Below are 19,441 nucleotides of genomic sequence, written 5' to 3' on the forward strand. Positions count from 1 at the left end.
ATCCGTCGTGAAAGCTAATACTGGCATTTCAGTTGTTCAGCTCTTTTGACTCTTTGGTTTGAACACCACCTTCTTGTTTGCACAGTTGCACAGTGGGATACTTATGCCCGCATCGTGTCCAGGGTTCACATGCTCTCTCTGGCTCTTTTCACTATCTCTCTCTCCCTCCTCCCCCTCCACTCTCGTGCGTAAAGCCGTCGCTTTGTTGTGCTTCACCGCGCCATAATCTTGCGTGTCCGAGCCGCTCCCCCGTAGAGCCTCCTAAAATCACTGCGCCGCATTAAGGCAGGCCTTTTGTGATGTGTCTTCCCGGCTTTATTAAACCAGATTACATTATCACGGACGCTCATTTACAAAAAAACTTGTAAAACGTAATGAACCCCACAACAATGCTCTACGATAATTGCACAGGTAATTCTTTTCTAATTCACTTTGGGTTGCAGCGTTACCCTGTAAAAAAAAGGGGACACAACATTTGGTGGTCTACAGCAGGAGTCCTTACTCCTGGTCCTGGAGAGCCACAGGGTGTGCTGGTTTTTGTTTTCACCTTAATATCAGCAACCAATTCAGACCCAAGAAACCAAGTGAGATAAGTTAATTGCCTAATTAACTGCTTTAATTGATCAATTCAGTGCTGAGTAACAACAAAAGCCAGTGGCTGTCCAGGACCAGGAGCGAGGACCGCTGGTCTGTGGGATAATTATCTCAGGACACAATGCTACAGTACATGCGAACAGCCCATCTCCACGGGCCTGTGTTTTGTAGGCAATAACCAGCACCCTGTAATCAGCTAAGTACCGTAATCCTCCTTGCAGGGTAAAATCTTGCTTGACCTCCAGCTATATACAGCCTGTGATAACAGCATTAGACTGTAACACCGCTCTAGACTCCCAGCAGCCTCTGCAGCCGGTCAGCGGGCTCGGCGTTTTCCCCGGCTCCGGGTTTCGCGGAGCGTTTTTCGGACGACGCCGGCCGGCCGGGAAGGGTGCGATGCCCGCGCGCGGGAGGGACGTTAGTGCAGGACGACCCGGGGGAGCCGTTCGGTAAACGCGCGGCGCCCACGCGGGAGCTTGCCGGATGAGACTTTGCAGATGCGCTGAGGGATTTACAGTGCAGGGACACGCCTTCCAGGAGAGGATTTGATGCATCCGCCTGCACGAGATGGCCGAAGCCGCCCAGACATACCGCGGTTGACTGAGAGGTACGGGTAGCCTTAGCGGCTAATGACGGTCTAGCGCAAGCGCAATGCGTCGCGCTGAGTTCGTCGCCGGGGTTGGTTCTAGCACTAATCGCCTTCCACTTTTGAAAAGCGGCTTCAGGTTTTCCAGCGCTAGCGCATTTTAGCGAAGATAGGCTGACGATAAATTGCGATCGTTAGAAGGTAAATTTGCATTAATAAGAGAGCGGCGGTCATTTGTTTTCATTTCGCTTCTCTCCTTTGTCTGCGGATTAGAGGTGGCACGGTCCCCACGGGAGCTGTCGTCTGTGGTTTCACCTCGAATGTGGCCCGTTTGGCAGCGTCTGTGTGCCTGGTCTTAGGGAGATTCAAGCTTGCCCTGCTGCTGTATGGAGGCTTCTGAGATAGGAACTACTGGAAAGAATACATCTAAAAATGAGGCCGATTCGGACGGATAATGATTGAAAACATATCAGGGGCTGGCGGTCTGGTGGATTGAGCCAGTTTGAAAGGTTTTTTTACAGTAAAGTCGGTTTTATTTGCATGGAATCATTCACATGGAGTCACACTCTCACAAATGAAGTGACAGTGGAAGTAAATTTTTGTTCAAGGATCAAATTTCCGAAATGTACCCTGAAGGTACAATACTGTTCTCTTTGGGTACAAATGAGTACGGTTTCCAAGCAAAAAAGGTACAAGTTAATCATTTATTGCTGGCTAGGGACACACTTTTGTGTACCTGCAGAGTACGGCCCCAGCAACAAGCAGTTGTACCTTTCTAGGTACTTTTCGTACCTTTATTCCTGAGAGTGCAGGAAATAGTTTTTGGATGACACCGGCGAGCTGGGACGGTTTCTCTGGGAGACGTGCTGGCGGGTAATTCCGCGAACCGTCTCAGAGAACCGGCAGCGACGTCAGCACGAACACGCCCAGCCCTGCTGTCATCCCACTGAAGAAACGGTGCTTGAGCCGTTTTCCGAAAACCGCGAACCAGGTCAGCGCGCGTCTCGGAGAGACAGTCAGAGAAAGAAAGAAAAGAGCGTGAGGAAGACGGTCTTCAACAAAACTGACCCCCTGCTCGCACCCCTGTTTCCCAGAACCCCCCCCTCACACACACACACACACACACACACACAAAAACACTTTAAAGTTACTTACAGGAGTTGGGGAAGTGTGAGAAAGTGTGTCGGTGCTGCGGGGACTGGAGGCTTCTCGCCTGCTCTCATATTTACGCATTCGATGAGGGGTTCTCAGCCACAGCTGCTGACTGACCTACTTTCTGACGCTCCTACACAGATACGGAAAACCTCTTTTTATTTTATTAATGGCTCTTCCACTTTCCAAACAGCAGTAATTGAATGAATTGCAAATAATTGCAATGATTTGGTAGATGCTTTTACAGACTCAAAATATAAGTTATTTTATATGTGTGGGGGGGTGTAGTGTTAGCTTATTTTGTCATTGGCTGCTGCACTCTCAGAAATAAAGGTACAGTGGAGGTAGAGTTTTGTTCATTAAGGAGCAAATTTCCAGTGTACCCTGAAAGTACTATAATGTTCTATTTGGGTACTAATAAGTACCTTTCACAAGAATAAATGTATTGCTGGCTAGGGGCACAGATTTATGTAACTATAGGATACCACCCCAGTGACCTGCATTCATACATCTTTAGCCACTTTTTTGTAACTTTATTCCTGAGATTGTGTAGTAAGTACCAGTTAAAATTGAGACAGAATGCTTGTAGGAACGTGCTTACACTGTAGTGTCCCTGGAGTGGGGAGGGGACAAATTAGCCTTCAAAAAGCCCTGCTTATTGATGCTTGAGTAACAGTTGATGTGGCATCACTCCTGCTGTAGACACCAGGTTATGAACCTTGAGAAGTAATGGGTGTTAATAGGTTTCTGTGACACCCATTTTGAATGTTATCACTCAAGTGAATGGTCATTATCCCGGATCTGTAGTGTTCTTGTATTCATATCATTGATAACAATGTGAATAGATGATAACGGCCTTCTGAACCTACTGTTAGGCGTAGTAGGCCCCTACTAACCCAAATATATGGGCCTGATAACCACTGATAACGGCCATTCAATCGAGTGATAACATTTGAACCGACTCTGAGACCTGGCAAATGGGATAAAATGGTGGTCGACTGTCCTGCGAATGTGCTTGTCTGCAGCTTGCATTTAAGTGGTGGTTGGAATACACCAGGGCATTAAAATTATGCATTATGAATGCCTAGCACTACCGTCCACAGATTGTCACAAATGCCTTCTGTACCATCACGTCCCATGTTTTTTCCCTGTGTATGTACGTGAAATGGACGGGGATCAGCGTCTAATGTAGTCCAAGAGGATAAAACATTTGTTAGGGGCTTAATGGAACCGAACATAGGATTTATATCTCCTGTACTGCGCGTAAATTAGAGGAGAAAAGCCCTTTCTATGATAATGCTGAGAGGATTAAACTGTATCCAATATTAAGACCACATGTCGTTATTGAGATCTGACTGATTGTAATTGATGGTACACAGCGGAATGCTCATATCCCGTGACACACAATGCATGCTTGGGAGATATGATCATATGAGATCCGTGAACACTCACGTTCGTGCACACACACACACACACACACACACAAACATACACACACACACACACACACACGCTCGCGTAAACATGTGACATGTGACACCTACACATACACACAAGCAGGAGAGCATACACATTGCATTTCAATGCAAATCCTTTCATCTTTCTATTATCGCATAACACACAGTTAATTGCCGCTTAATGTTAATTAAGCCCTCTTTATGCACAGCAAACATAGAGCATTAATCCAGAACCAGTCTATAAGGGCCTGCCTCAATAACAAGTCAGTTTTATATTACATATCTTCATAACTGTAGTGTAGCATGTTTAAACTTTTAAAATGGATAGATGCAATAGAGAGTGAAAGGCTCATTATGTGTTGGAAAATTAGTTTTTCCTGGATTATTTGAGAGGGAACAGATGGAATGGAGTGCTTGCATTGTGGCCAGGCAACAAAGCAGCTAAAATCAACTGCACAGGATCGAAGTGCAAAGGAATGCGAAAATATGGAGATGCAAGAGAAAGAGAAAAGAAGCAATACGGGGTCCGTTATAACCAGCTTTGAGCCTAGAGTTTTTAGTTTCTTACAATTTGAAATGCCCAGTTGCGTTTTCAAGCCTGTCAAACGTTGCAGTGTCTTCAGTCCGTTTGGGAGAACGCAGACAAGCCAGCGCTCTCCTCAGAAATGTGTGCTGGCAGCTGGCGCTTGTTCTCACTCCTCCATCCACCAGCTGAGTTGCACAGTCATTGCTTCAAGGGAGTGTATTTCATGCGGAGCTGATATAGGAAGACAGCAGGTACCAAGCCAGCGAGCCCTTGTGCTATAAGGCTTGGACAGTCCCATTGACTGTAACCCTCCCTCCCACTGGTATTTGTTATATAACCCTGAATAGTTGCTGGCCCTAGTCAAAATTTGTCCCATGCCTGGCAGTAGGATACACACAAACTCATTTAGGGTTATGGTGGCTTGTCTCCTGATCTTGCTACAGGTGTCCCCCAAGGCTGTGTACTTGGTCTCCTCATCTTTTCCCTTACATACAATCTCTTGGGTCTGGCATTGCCTCCCATGGTTCCTCAAATAGGGACATGGTGACAACATTTTCGTCCCTCTGTCAGATTGCACTTCACTTATCACCTTCTCAGGGAGATTTGGATTTAAGGGCCAGAGTTGATGATCCCTGGTCAAGATGGTACAGGAGAGCTAATTTAGCTAACTAAGACCTCTTCTTCTTCATGAGCTTGTTTTTTCATGTAGCAGCAGAATGTAGTCAATCAACTTGTCTGCAACCTTCCCGAGCAAACTTTTGTTACACCCCTCCTCATCTCACTTCATTGGCTACCGATTACAGCTAGTTTGAAACCTTGCTACCTTGCTACCAGCCTACAGAGCAGTGATTGGAGAAGCTCTGATCAATGTTCAAACTCAACATCCCTTCCCTGTGTGGGTGGTCGCTTCTTCCAGTCACGATATCTGTGTGTAATGTATTGTCTTGGCAGGTTGAGCTAATGTGGGATTAAGAGCCTTGCTCAAAGGCCCATCAGCTCAAGGGCCCTGCCCCTATACAAGGCGGTCACTCGTGTTTGCGACTTGAGTGTTTGAAACTATGTGAAAGGCAGGTTTTCTAGTTGATTTTGCTTTGTGTTCACCGTGATGGTCCCAGCTTTATTGTAAGAAAGTTAAAGGGAGAAGCGGGCTGTCGTGCTTACATTAGTGTGTGTACACTGTAGTTTTGCAGCTTTATCGCTGGAAATTGACAGTGTCGGCGTAGGCGGACGGCTGTGGTTTTGTTCCTTGAAACTGATTAGCTGTGCTGAGTCATCAAGTCACATCCGTGGGCGAAAAAGGGATTTTGTGCTAAAGGTTTTCTGACATTCAACATTCCACTGTGTATATAAAGTGAGCTCCGCAATTTTTGGGCGAAGACATATTTTACTTGATTTGGCTCTGTAATCCACACTTTTTAGATTTAAAATCAAACAATTCACATGTGGTTAATAAAGTACAGAATCAGTGAGAGGGTGAGTAACAGCAGACTCAGTGAGAGGGTGAGTATCAGAACAGACTCAGTGAGAGGGTGAGTATCAGAACAGACTCAGTGAGAGGGTGAGTATCAGAACAGACTCAGTGAGAGGGTGAGTATCAGAGCAGACTCAGTGAGAGGGTGAGTATCAGAACAGACTCAGTGAGAGGGTGAGTATCAGAGCAGACTCAGTGAGAGAGTGAATAAAGTAGAGTTCAGGAGAGTAAATAGCTCTGGGGCTGGTTTGGCATGCACCTGATAACCTCTTTTTCACTGTATGTTAACCAGAATCACACTTCATTGATTTGTCACCACAGTGGCTTCTTCCTCCAATTCTGGGAAACACTTCATCACCCGCAGCTGTGCTGCAGCCCTAAAAAAACACCTTCCCAGGATGCACCACTCCTCCTCATTTCAGCAGGTTTGAGGGAACGCAAACAATCCAGACGCCGTGCCACCCACCGAGTTCCCGCAATTTTCACAAGATGGAGGTGCGAGATCCTTCTCCCCCGCGTTCCGCATCTAATTCTTACTTTGTCAACAGCACTAATAATAGGAGAAAGAATAGTGCAGACGCCGAAAATCTTTTTGAGGATTAGCATATTGGACACGAGCATATGTTGGTTCTGCTTTAAGTCATTAGACACTAGCTCGAGAGACAGCATGTGTGGGATTAGCTGCACTCCATCATCTGATGCAGCTAGCGATACAGTTTCCTGTGCCAGCATATGTGGGATAATGCAAGATGGCCCAGTAGCCGCCTCAATATCTTGAGTGCCTGAGGAGAAGCGGAGCCAAAATGGAGCTCAAACTGCTCTTTCATCCGCCAGCGTGGCGAGAGTCTGGCCAAAACGTGCTCCTGTGCCTGTAACTCTTCCGAAAAAGGTGTGCTGTGCAGTTCAGGTGTGGGAAACGGGAGCAGCTGGCAGGGTCTAGGTGGAGGTGGGGGTGGGAGTGGGGGGGTGAGGTTGGGGTGAGTCAGGACGCATGTGCGTCTTCCGGTGCTGAACCTCCCAGGGTTCTTCCTTGGCGAGCACAAGAAGACGTGCTAATTGTTAGCACGACGGTTAAGTGCATATGGCTTTGGGCAGCCTGTAGCCTCATGGTTAAGGTATATGACTGGTTACTGGTAGGTTGTGGTTCAAGCCCCAATGTAGCCATGATAAGATCTGCACAGCTGTTGGGCCCTTGAGCAAGGCCCTTCTCCCCTCATTGCTCCAGGGGGATTGTCTCCTGCTAATCAATTCTAGTCTAATCTAATCAATTGTAAGTCACTTTGGATAAAAGCGTCAGCTGTATAACTGTTCTGTACTGTACTGTATGGCAGCGGAATGCAGGTGATAATCTTTTACAAGGGCTACGGGTGAAAGCTAGCCATTTAGCCAGCTCCACGCTCTACACTGGATGTGTTGGTGTTCACCCTACGCACCGTGCCCTGTCCCTGTCAAATAAGTCATTCAGAAAATAAGTACAAAAGCTGTGAGTCTCGCTGGCCTCTCCATCAGGGACCAGAACATGGCAGAACCTTGGGCAGACTCTAGATCCAGCCCTGGTTTTATTTTGTCCCGGGTAATTAGTGCAAGTTTTTTTCTTTATAAACTGTCACAAACTGATATTACTGCTCTTCCAAACAATTTATTGTGATGGGGAACACAACAAATAATTAACTGGCTGATCTGTTCAATCTGTACATTGTTAAACAGATACTTGTTTTTCCAGAAAATTCCAGGCAACATATTGCTCTAGAGCAGGGATCGATCATCAACCCTGGCCCTCAAATCCAAATCCAGCCCTGGTTTTCTTTTCTCCCGGATAATTAGCGCTACTGATCGGCCCTGACTGTCTTCACACCTGACTCCCAGGTAAAGGCAGGGTGAAAACCAGCAGTTCTCTGCCCTCGTGGACCGTGAGTCGGCGATCCCTGACCTCTGGACTGGTACTAACGGCGGCGGCCTGTCGACGGCAGGCCCGGAACGCGCAAGCTCGTCCATCACGTCTCTCGGCTCCGCGGGACCTGACCCGCCGGCCGCCGGGAGCGGAGTGTTAGCCGGTGCGCCGCCGGCCTCCCCCGGCTCGAGGGTCAAACGGCAGCGGAAGGCAGACGGGCGCCGAAACGCTGACTCTGCGCTGGCACCGGCGCCGGCATCAGGCCATCAGCTACGCAGACTTGGCGGGGTCAGGCGGCAGCGACGGGGGACCGACGGTTTCGTTTGACGCTGACACTCCGTTGGGTTGATGTAACGTTTCTGTCAGGCGAGCGGGGTGTTGGGGGGAGGGGGGGGGGGGGGGGGGGGGCGCTCTGCTGGTTGCTTTTACAGCAATTCAACGTGCAAATATTCTCCCTCGGAGGCTAGAACCTGCCCCCATGTTTTGTCTCCAGGGGAAGCTGGGAGCTTTTACAATGATTCATCATGCAGATATTCTCCCTCTGGGGCTAGAACCCGCCCCCCCCATTTTGTCTCCAGGGGACGCTGGGAGGTTTTATAGTGAATCAACTTGCAAATATTGTCCCTCAGAGGCTAGAACCTATCCCCAATTTAGTCTCCAGGGGACACTGGGAGGTTTTACAGCGATTCAACGGGCTAGAACCCACCCCCCCATTCCAGTACCTGACCATGGCTGCTGCCTCGACCTCCAGCACATCGGTACTGACACAGCCACGCTGAGTTTCTCAATGAAGCCCTGGTTAATCTCCGCGGACCATCAATTATGCATCACCCACATGCCTCGCCCCCGTAAAAGACGTTTGATGTTTGGTGTTCCGGATATTGAGCGAGAGAAAGAGAGCGATCGGAAAAGTTAAGAGCTTTGATGGGGGGGTGGGTGGGGATTGTTGTTGCTGATGATTTCATTGATGCTTGACTACACCACTTTTCACACACACACACGCACGCACGTATGCGCACACACACACGCATGCATCAAAAGATGGATTTGCTGAGCTAGTAGTCACACCTGGTGGTGCAGTAAAAACAACTTTTCTTGACTTAGGTGATTTCCTGTGCACTTCAGAGTGTGGAGAGGTTTCTAGTGTCTGTTGATTAAGACGACATGCATTGCAGCGCGATGACAGGTTTTTTAAAATGACACCTACAGATATTTTTTCATGTTTTACAGTATACATGGGAGGTGTGATTTCTGTGGTGTTGCGCCTATTTTTTACTAAAGAAAATGCATGTTTGAACAATTTGTAAGTGTAATATGGATGGATTAAATGCTTGAAGAAATATTTAAATGCTAGACATTTATGATTTTGTTGCACCACATTAAGTTATGTCACTAGTAACTCACTAGTAGTTGATGAATTCATTGACACATTAAACAAGACAAAACAAGTTTTTTCTTCTTAATTCGTATCAGAAAATGGAAGAGGATTTAATAGGTACATTGGATGAATTGGTACATTTCCATTTAATTCAGTAAGAGCAGATACACGGCAGTCTCTTTGTTGCTTGTGCTGCATAATTTCTAATTGAAATATTGTCATTTACCATTGCTGTGTAGCAGTAGAAGCAGCAAGTCTTGTTATCAGAAAGCTGTGAATATACAGTATCTGTTCCCTACTCATTAATGTCCTTAGTGGAAGTTTTGAAATGACTTCAGTGCACTTGTCATGCCAGTTGAGCTGACCACAAATCTGTTGAAATTTTTAATATTGGCCAACGTATGAGGCAGGCTACAGCATGGGATTTGACATCTTGACATACTACTTTTTAGTCTTTAGTCAAATGTAGGTTAATATAGTAATGTGCCTGTTAGTGTGGAGAGTGGGTAGTGTTTTCCGTGGTTTGGACTCCTGCTCTGTGTAGTTCCTCTAGTTGTTGGTGTTAGACAGCATACACACCTGGGTCGAATGCATCATTGTTTTGGATTGAAATACTTTTCTACGCTTTATTGAGGTTGTCTGGGGTATTGGAACCTATAAAATACTCAATAATTGCAAACCCCACCTTCTGGAACTCTTGGTTGGCTCACTTGCACCGGGAAAGATCAATCAAGCATGGGAAAGTATTTGAAACCGAAACGATTGTGTATTTAACCCAGGTCTGGACTGCAATGTGTCCCCTTTGCGGAGGCAGAGAGGCACTGAGGCACTCCCTGGAACGGCTCAGTCTGCTCACACTGACCCGCACTGCAAGAAACCAAAAAATAAGTCAGGACCCCGTGTTGTTTCATGACAAGTATCTTAGTCTCATATTTAGACTTAAAATCTTATTTCTATTACTTTTTTGCTAAATGAGAAAAAATAACAATAAGGCGAGAAAGTTAGACTCGTTTCCCGGATTTGCCAATGGGGTGAGACAAGTTCACTTGAACGTAACTTAAAACAAACTAATATGTTCTACTTGACAGAAATAAATAGGTAATAATTTGTTAAGACAAAAAAACTGTTTAAAATAATGTTAAGACAGCCATTTTTTGCAGTCCGGATGCCATACTCAAGGCCCCTCAACCTTGACTGTGCTGTGGGCTGGAACTGGCCCAGTAGGCCAGAAGGCTACAAAATCCTATAAACACTCCATTCTGCTGGCCAATAATGGACTACTCCAAGACACAGCCAATGTTAAAAAAACAAAAAAAACATCCCATACTTGATTAAGAAAGCTCTGCAGAATTTCAAAGCGTTGTCAGGGACTTAATTTTGGCTGATCAGGAACTTCCTTATGTATCAATTTGGCTGGTCAAGTACCACAGTCCTTCATCAATCCTGAAGCTGTCCACACTGGCAGAGACATCCCCTACCTGTGGTTCCACGCAGGTCTTGTCTGAAGTGCAAGGGAGGAAATTTCATGTCGCATATAGATAATAATACATTTCATGCTGTTCAGCACTGCAAAAAAGTATCTTACCAAGTGTTTTAGTCTTGTAATGAGATATTCAATCTAAGATTGACTTATTTTTGGTTTTTGCAGTGTGAGAGTGAAAATCATTCTACGCTTTGTGTGGATATGGCAGGTTGTGGTCTGGAACTCTTACACAATAATGGTTGGGGGGACCTACACATTTGGAAGTATCATATTTTTAACAGTTAATATGGGTTCATCTTAGTTTAGCTTTTGTTTATTGTCTCTGCAGTACAGAACAATGACATCAACATAAAATACACAGTGGCAAAAATGTATGCACAGGTGGTGCAAAGAGACGCCTGGGGGTTTGTAATTAACTTTTATTTCCACAACATTTTTCCCTTTATGACACCTGCCTGCGTTTCCTTTACTCGTTTACAGTTATTTTCCATTCATGTGCGTTTGTGTGTCTTTTTCTCCGCATAGTTTTATGTGCTTTTATTATTTATACTACTACTAATTTTAATAATAATTTAAATCAGGATTAGAATAAGTAAAATAATGCATTTGTTGACCTTGATGCCATTGTTGCCAGCAGTTAAATACGTAGTTGGATTGAAATACTTCTATGAGCTTTCCTGAGCTTGTCTGTTGAATTGGAACCAAACCACCTTCTGGTCCTCTTAGTTGGCTCCATTGCACCAGGCAAGATCAGTTGAGCACAGAAGAGAATTTGAATCCGAAACAATGATGTATTTGAGCCAGGTCTGGATGCCAGTCATTTCCCACTTTGCTGAACAAAACCTCACTGACACACTTACAGCACTCATGAATCAATGATGGAGCAGACTGCTCAGATGTATGAATCACACAGCTGAGCTTGACTCTCATGGGGAATATGAGAAATGCACCTCCTCACTGCATCCACACTTATTCCCAGGAGCCCACCGGGGTGTGGCGTGAAACTGCGGACCCCGTGTTGTTTCAAGCAGCCGTCTTTTTGCTCCTCTCCGATAAGGATTTGCCTGCTTCACTGGGAGTCACAGCAGTGGACAGATGGCACGTCTTCGAAAGCTTCGGCTGTCAGTCTTTTTTAAACTTTTCAGTCTCGCACGTTGCCAACACGTCTTCAGTATGACAGAACCGGATGTTTTTTTTTCCCCCACAGTTTTGTTTATGGAAGTTTTCAGTTCACACTTGAAACAATGATGCACTTACCAAATGCCAATGGCCATAAGGGACCAAAATAGATAGAAAAGCATATACATACTGTACCTATGTGGAGAAAATCAAGTGATACATTGAAGATAAGATAAAGTGATGAATGAACGAAAAACAGATCATTTTAAGCTTTTGCAGGCAAAGGTATTGTGATGTGACCACCACTGCACTACTAGGAACTATTGATGAAAAGTAGCTTTTCGGCTGTACCTGGGTATAATACCCAGTATGAAATAATTGATGGGTGGCACAATGGTGCAGTGGGTAGCACTGTTGCCTCGCGGGAAGAAGGTTCTGGGTTCGAATCCCAGCCGGGGCCTTTCTGTGTAGAGTTTGCATGTTGTCCATCTGGGCTTCTTTTCATAGTCCAGTAACATGCAATCTAGACTCCAGCACGACCCTGACCAGGAATACTGCTGCATTCTTGTTTTGTTGGAAATATCATATTTAGTTGTGAGCACATGAACGACCCAACAAAGTCAAAATTACCAGTGGGGAACTCACTTAAGATTCCCAAGGCATGTTCTCAGAAAATCCCAGGAAATCTGTAGTTTCTAAGATATTCGAACCACCCTGTCTGGCACCAACACTCATTCCACGGTCAAAATCACTTGATCACATATCTTCCCAATTCTGACATTTGGTCTGAAAAACAGCTGAGCCTCTTGAACATGTCTGCATGCTTTTATGCATTTAGTTGCTGCCACATGATTGGCTGATTAAATATTTACATTAACAACCTGGTGTAAAGGTCTACCTAATAAAGTGCTCACTGAGTGTATACGTAGCAATATTGTTTATACATAGTTCTCATGTTTCAGCAAGCCCAAATGTGTGAGATGTTGATTTAAAAAAATGTTTGCGGAGCTGCTTGTATTCATAAATATAATACTAGCCACAAAAAACTTAGAATAGTGTGTTTTTTTTTTTTTTGTTTTTTTTTCAACCAAGAGCAATTGAATGGATGAACGGGTGCATAAATACGCGAAGGGTTTAAAATGTTTATCTGGTCAGCAACTGCTCTCGAAGGCTGCCGATTGGCTTGCTGTAGTGCTCCTGGGAGACCCAGAGGCGGATCTGGGGAAGCCTCCTCTTCTGTCCAGAAGCAGCTTATTGTAAACAAGCTCATCCATAACACTTTCTCCTACGTGCTGCTAACTTTTGGGCCTTGTCTTTGAACCAGGCCTCAAAAATCCCCCATTCCACTTCAAACAGCAAGGGGCCATTTTGTGAAACCAGGAATGCTATTTGTCATGGTCAACGTGTCACATTAAATGTGTAACTTTGCAGCATATTTAATGTGACATGTTTGCCATTTGCTGTATGAACTTTGGGAAATGAGGATTAGTTCTGTTTAAAGACAAACAATTTTATCAATTCTTCATAACCATACATACACATCTTAAAGTACAGTGTACAAGCTCCAGAATTATTGGCACCATTGATAAATATGTTTATTTTGCTGTAAACTAAAAAATAATATAGTTATGGACATATTATAGATATATTGGATATTTTCCAACATGCGTGATGTAGTGCACTTAATCAATGATTCAATGGAATAAACCAAAGTCATTTTTCTAATAAATATGTATTTCTTGCAAAGATGACAGCCATGAAACCATTATTTGTGATGAGGTCAGAGAACACATTTGGAGGGATTTCTGACCATTGCTCCATGTAGAAATTGTCATGCAGAATCATTGATATCCTTGGGATACCCCCTCTTCGGTTCCACAGGTTTTTCATGGGATTTAACTCTGGAGATGGCCATTGCAGAACATGTATGTTGTTTTTACCTGACCATTGATTTTAAATAGTGGCCTTGGACCACTGCCAGCAAATCTTCTCCAAAACATCAATGACACACCACCATATTTGACTGTAGGTATGAGGGGCTTCTCCTTGTATGCATTCCATTTTGCTGCCAAACATGTTGATGTATGGCCAAAATGTTACATTTTGGTATCATCTGACCCTAGCACTCTCTTCCAGTCATAATTCCAATGAGGTTTGGGTCATACTTAGGTTTTTGTTTATTGTGCTCAGTAAGGGCTGTATTCGTGCCACCCTTACAAAGGGTTTGCTGGTATGGAGGGGCATTTTATGTGTTTTTGAGACTTTTTATTATTATTATTTTATTATTATCCTTACAGTGCTAAGTGGTATGTGAAACTGTTTATGTATTTATTTTGTACCCATTACCCGACCCATTACCATCTATGTCTTCTGAATTAACAGTTCCGTGGCTTCCCCCATGCTGATGGATGACAATGGGATTTTGCATACTTGTTACCTAATTTTATACTCTAGTGATATAGGAAGTGATGGAATAATACAATATAGTTTCTTTAAATTGAGATTGTCATAGCAATGTAACTTTGTTTTGGCACCTGTGGTTTTCAGAAAAAAATGAGATTACAAAATAAAAAACATTGAAACATGAGAGTAAATAAATAAATGTATATAATTTTCCTGTATGTTTGAACTGCAAATATAGATCATTATCCAGGTTGATTATTAAATGCAGCCTTTTTTCTCCATTTTTAAGCCAATAATTCTGGAGCCCACTGTATATATTCCATAAAATTAATAAAATAATAATACATCCACTTCCTGGAGAACTATTTTAATTTCGACCTTATGTCATCGTGTACCAGTGGGTGTGTATGTCGATCAAATGTCTGTCAATTTTCCACTCCCCTCCAATCAATATCCTTTCTCGCAGTGGCGCTAATTCTTTCCCCTCCTCATTTTGCGTCAGTCAAATCCACTCTTGCCCTTTAAAAATCCCCCCCAAAAGATTTGTTTCACTTACATATACGTCATATCCTGGAAGCTACAGTAATTCTGCTCTCAGCTTGTCTTTAACAGGGTGGGGGAAGCATTTTTTGGTATATGTTGTGGCTGACAGACAGATTTTTAGATTCATTAATCTAAACCTTTACCCTGTACCTAGATGCATCTAGTAGTATAGTATGTTTTATTATGCCTTTATAATAACCTGTCTTTGAGGTGATCAAAATTTCCGGGCTTGTTCTGCGTTTACAATTTGATATTCCTCACATACATGATCAGCTAATGGCTAATGGCTACTTAACTGTAACTCTTTCTGATCTTCTTAACGTTTGTTATTGGCATAGACATGGGCACGCCTGATTCAGGGCCCTGCTGTAAAATCCAGCTATGCCAGCTTGACCAGCTTGAAAACTGAGGTCAACTGGTCATAAGGTGGTCTAGCTGGGTATGAGCTGGTCAAGCAGCTGTAGCTTGAGCTGGTCATACCATGTCAAGCTGGGAGATGGTCTGAACTGGTCAACCAGCTAAACCATATTGAGCTGGGAACTGACCTGAACTGGTTATCCAGCTACCAACTGATGTTTTTTTCAGCAGGGGGTGTGACAGTGGATGTGTTCCTTTGAAAGCCTTTTGACCCTGTTCTGAGAGCCACACAAAGTGTCCCAGTGGAATGTTTGTTACCATAGAACCATGCACATTGCAGTAGATGCTTTTGACTGGCTTTGCATTTTTTGACAGGAGAAAGCCACTATCATGTGGGATTTAAGGATATACGTAAATAACAAAAACATATCACAAATCCTTCACTGGTTAACAATTTTTGTACGTGAACAGACTTTAATTCTAAATAGAATAGAATTTAAAAGTAATCTCAATTCAATTCTAGAACGAGGTGATCGTAAGGACTAATGCAGTCTCTGATCTCTGCTGTTTATTTTTTCATCCCAAGCAACTAATCGGCAACTAGTTTAGATCCAAGAAACCATGTCATATGAGAGAACTGTATAGTCAACCACTTTAATTGATCAGTTACATTAAAATAACAAACAAACCAGTATACCCTGTGGTTCTCCAGGACCAAGGTTGAGGACTTTTTAACTACGAACTATCCTGTATGTAATCTACTGTGTGAGCCACATGATACTGGAAGAAGCAATAGTTCCGTTTTTTTTTTTTTATAGTAATTTTCAATGGCAGCATCTTCAGTGATATTTATAAAGTACTACAAATGTACATAGGCCGTGGTGAGGATTAGATATACAGTACGAGCTGGAGAGACAGATATTGCCAACAGAGTATCCATCCAATATGATAAAGCCATCTGTTGTGAGATTTTTTTTTGGAGGCAGTCTATATTTATAGCCTCAGGTGTAATTCAAAACCTCGACTCAGGCTCTCTGAAGGCACACACCTTTTCAACAGCCAGTTATTTTTGCCCACGCAGAAACAGGCGCTAGTACCCAGCGCACGGGGAACCGACCGTTTCCAACGCGCGCGGAGAACTTCCGAGGATGCTCCTCTTCCTCCCAGACAGACTGTTGTGTTTGTAGCCCTGGGAAACGCGCAAAAACGGGTTAAGGTATTTGTTGGTTTTCGGCTGACGGACAGGTTTTTTGGTTTCATTAATCTTTTACCCTGAGTCTAGATACAAGTACTCTGTGCTCTGGTGATACTACGCTTCTGACTGTTGAGTTTGTAGCCCCGGGAAATGCAGCACGTCGGAAGTAACTTTAAAAAGGATCGGACCGAGAGGCACCAGTTTGGTCTGGATGCTTTCAGAGAGGATTTCTCCGATGCTTGCATGCACTCACAAGAGCGGTTTGTGGCACGGCTCGAGACCACTTCCTATGTTACACAGTTGTTATGCGCTGCCCTAGCGTCTTCTGTGGTGAAACGGATGGCCTTGCATTAACACTCATATATTAGAGCCAGAAATCTGAGATGGAAATAAATGGCTGTAAATATTCTGGCCGAAGAGCCAAAGATCATAAAATATTAATTGAGGATATTTCTAATTGTAACTTTACTCTGAAAATACTGTGGATGCATCCTTGCATTACGTTCCGATAATTTAGTAGACGCTCTTAAACAGAGGGACTTGAGTGAATGAAATCGTGCAGCTTATTAACCTAGAAAGTCCAAAAGGGGAAAGCTAAATAGGCAAATACATTGAAATACTCTGATGCAGTTGAATTTACATGAAAAAGAATGTAAATTCACATGAATTAACATGATTTTTATGTTTTTTATGTGGTGGAAAAAATACATTTACCTAACTTGCAGATCAACCGATAACTCAATAATTCCATTGGAGTAAGTAGTTTAGGTACGATGGTACCTAAAGTTAAGACAGTTAAACTGCATTTTGGTATCAGATGGTTAGTTAGTTTATTGCACAGCATCTGTTGGCACCATTATAATCCCACTGATTTACATAGTGTAACCTTGATATTTCCACACTGCATGTTGTATATGCATACCATCACTATAGTCCCAAGCGCTTGTAGCTGAATGAGTTGAAAAAAATAATAATTCAAACATTTTATTTGTTCATTTTAGTGTCTAGGCTGTATATTGTTGAATGAGGATTTTGGTCACACCAAAGGAGAGGAATTTGTAGTTTGTCATCTTACTTTATTTTTGTTGTGGTGTTTGTCCTACCGTGTGCTACAGCACCTGATTTCACTAATTATTTAGCCTGCTGGGATCAGATAATAAGCTAATTAGTGAAATCAGATGGTGTAGTGCATGGCAGACACGTGGAGTTGAGTTGCGCTGCTATACACTGTCTGACATGCCATACCTACTCAAATAGCCAATATTTACCATGTGAACTAGATATGATGTTCATGACTGTAGACAGCTAAAACCTTATGCAAATTGTACCTCATCTGACCCGCGTTCTGTAGTTGTTGCTTTGACCTTTGGCATACAGTTACTGTATGTCACTTTGAATAAAAGTGTCTGCTAAAGGGGTGTCTCGGTGGTGCAGCCTGCAGAGCACTGACCGCATGCTTATTGTGAGCCGCGACGTCAACGGTTCGAATCGAATCTTACAATTTGTCACATGTCTTTCCCTCTCTCTCGCCCCCATCCTGTCTCCATATACTGTCTAATAAAGCTGAAAAAAGCTTAAAAAATATCTTTAAAAAAAAAAGTGTCTGCTAAATAAATGTAACAAACTTACACGACCTCAACACCCCACCCACACACATCTTGTGCCTACCACCACCCTTCAGCTAAGACTATACTAGAAATATACCATAACCTCTCCTGCCTCATTGCTTTATTATGGTTGGGTTGTTGTAATCTTAAACATGTAGTGGCCTACATTCAAATATTTCATAAATTGTACCTCATCCTGAATTTGTACGACCAAACATGGGGCCTCGACCCACAGTTTGGGAACCCCTGCCCTACATATTTCCCTCCCTCTCGACCCGACCCCTCGTGCCGATTGGCTCATTTATTTATTGACAGGAAAAGAAACCCGTCAGGACTACCCGGCTTTACAAGTTATATCTAGTTCTCAGTGTTGAAGCAGAGGCCTTCTTGCTTTGGGATGTACTGTGCTGCTAATTTGAGTTAGAACGTGAAGGCTGCAGTGTGTGGGACAAAGTGAACTGTTGGAAAATGAACCTCCCCCCGCCCCAGCCTGATTGGCTTATTTTGTTATTGACAGGAAAAGAAGCCCGTCAGCATCCAGGGACCCGGCCCGGACGTACGAGCAGAGGGAGGACAGGGCGGAGCGCTCGCAGTATGCGCCGGCGGACGGCGGGATGCCCAGATCACCATCCGACTACGGGGATCGGGACCCCCGCCGGGCGGGGCGGGGCCCGCGGGCGTACGAGGACGCCGAGGCCCCTCACGGCGAGTACCAGGACCGGCGGGGCCGCTGGCGCCCGCAGGACTACCCGCCGGACGAGGCCCTAGACGGGCAGCCCGGGGAGTACGAGCTCCAGCGGCGGAGGGAGGAGGAGGAGTACCAGGCCCGCTACCGCAGCGACCCCAACCTAGCGCGCTACCCTGTGAAGCCGCAGCCGTACGAGGAGCAGATGCGCATGCACGCCGAGGTGTCGCGGGCGCGGCACGAGCGTCGCCATAGCGATGTGTCGCTGGCCTACACCGAGCTGGACGACCCGCACGGATACCCGCCGCGGGGCCACCACGGCCGCTACCCGCCCGAGGGCCAGCGCTCGTACTCGGCCGAGAGGACTTCCCCCGGCCTGGTCCGCAGGGCCGCCCGGAGCCCCCCCACGCCCCACCGGAGCCCCGTGCTGGACGGGCGGAGGGGCGGTGGGGGGGACCCCGCATACCGGCCGCCCCCCCAGCAGCAGCACCACCTGGACCCCAGCTCGGCGGTGCGGAGGACCAAGCGGGAGAAGATGGACTCCATGCTGCGGAACGACTCGCTCAGCTCCGACCAGTCCGAGTCGGTGCGGCCGCCCCCGCCCAAACCGCACAAGACCAAGCGGCTGGGCAAGATGAGGCAGGTGTCGCTCAGCAGCTCGGAGGAGGAGCTGGCCACCACGCCCGAGTACACCAGCTGCGAGGACGTGGAGATCGAAAGCGAGTCCGTCAGCGAGAAAGGTAAGGCGTAAACCCCGTCTCCCCCGGCTCCTGCTCTGGGGGAAGCCCGTGTCGTCAAGCCCTGTCGATGCTGTTTGAATTATTCATGAACCTCCTGAGACCCCTGAGAAAAAAGTTATGTTTACACATTTTGCATTTTCTTTTTACATAATACATACATACATGCATACATACATACATATATAAGTGTCTAGGGTGAAAAAAACATGTTGTAGTGAAAATAGTTTCAAATTATCTATTTTATTTCATTTTCA

General features: G+C 44.9%; 1 protein-coding gene across 4 annotated transcripts in view; it reads left to right on the top strand.

The window, feature by feature from the left end:
- rims2a (regulating synaptic membrane exocytosis 2a) overlaps positions 1-19,441 on the top strand; it is a 247,373-nt gene that overhangs the window by 95,634 nt on the left and 132,298 nt on the right. For all 4 annotated transcript variants that reach the window (XM_061216000.1, XM_061216002.1, XM_061216003.1 and 1 more), the window contains one exon: positions 18,280-19,187. In XM_061216000.1, coding sequence (XP_061071984.1) covers positions 18,280-19,187 — 908 coding nt within the window. The remainder of the gene's footprint in view (positions 1-18,279; positions 19,188-19,441) is intronic.

This window comes from Conger conger, chromosome 1, assembly GCF_963514075.1.
Source record: "Conger conger chromosome 1, fConCon1.1, whole genome shotgun sequence".
NCBI classification, from domain to species: Eukaryota; Metazoa; Chordata; class Actinopteri; order Anguilliformes; family Congridae; genus Conger; species Conger conger.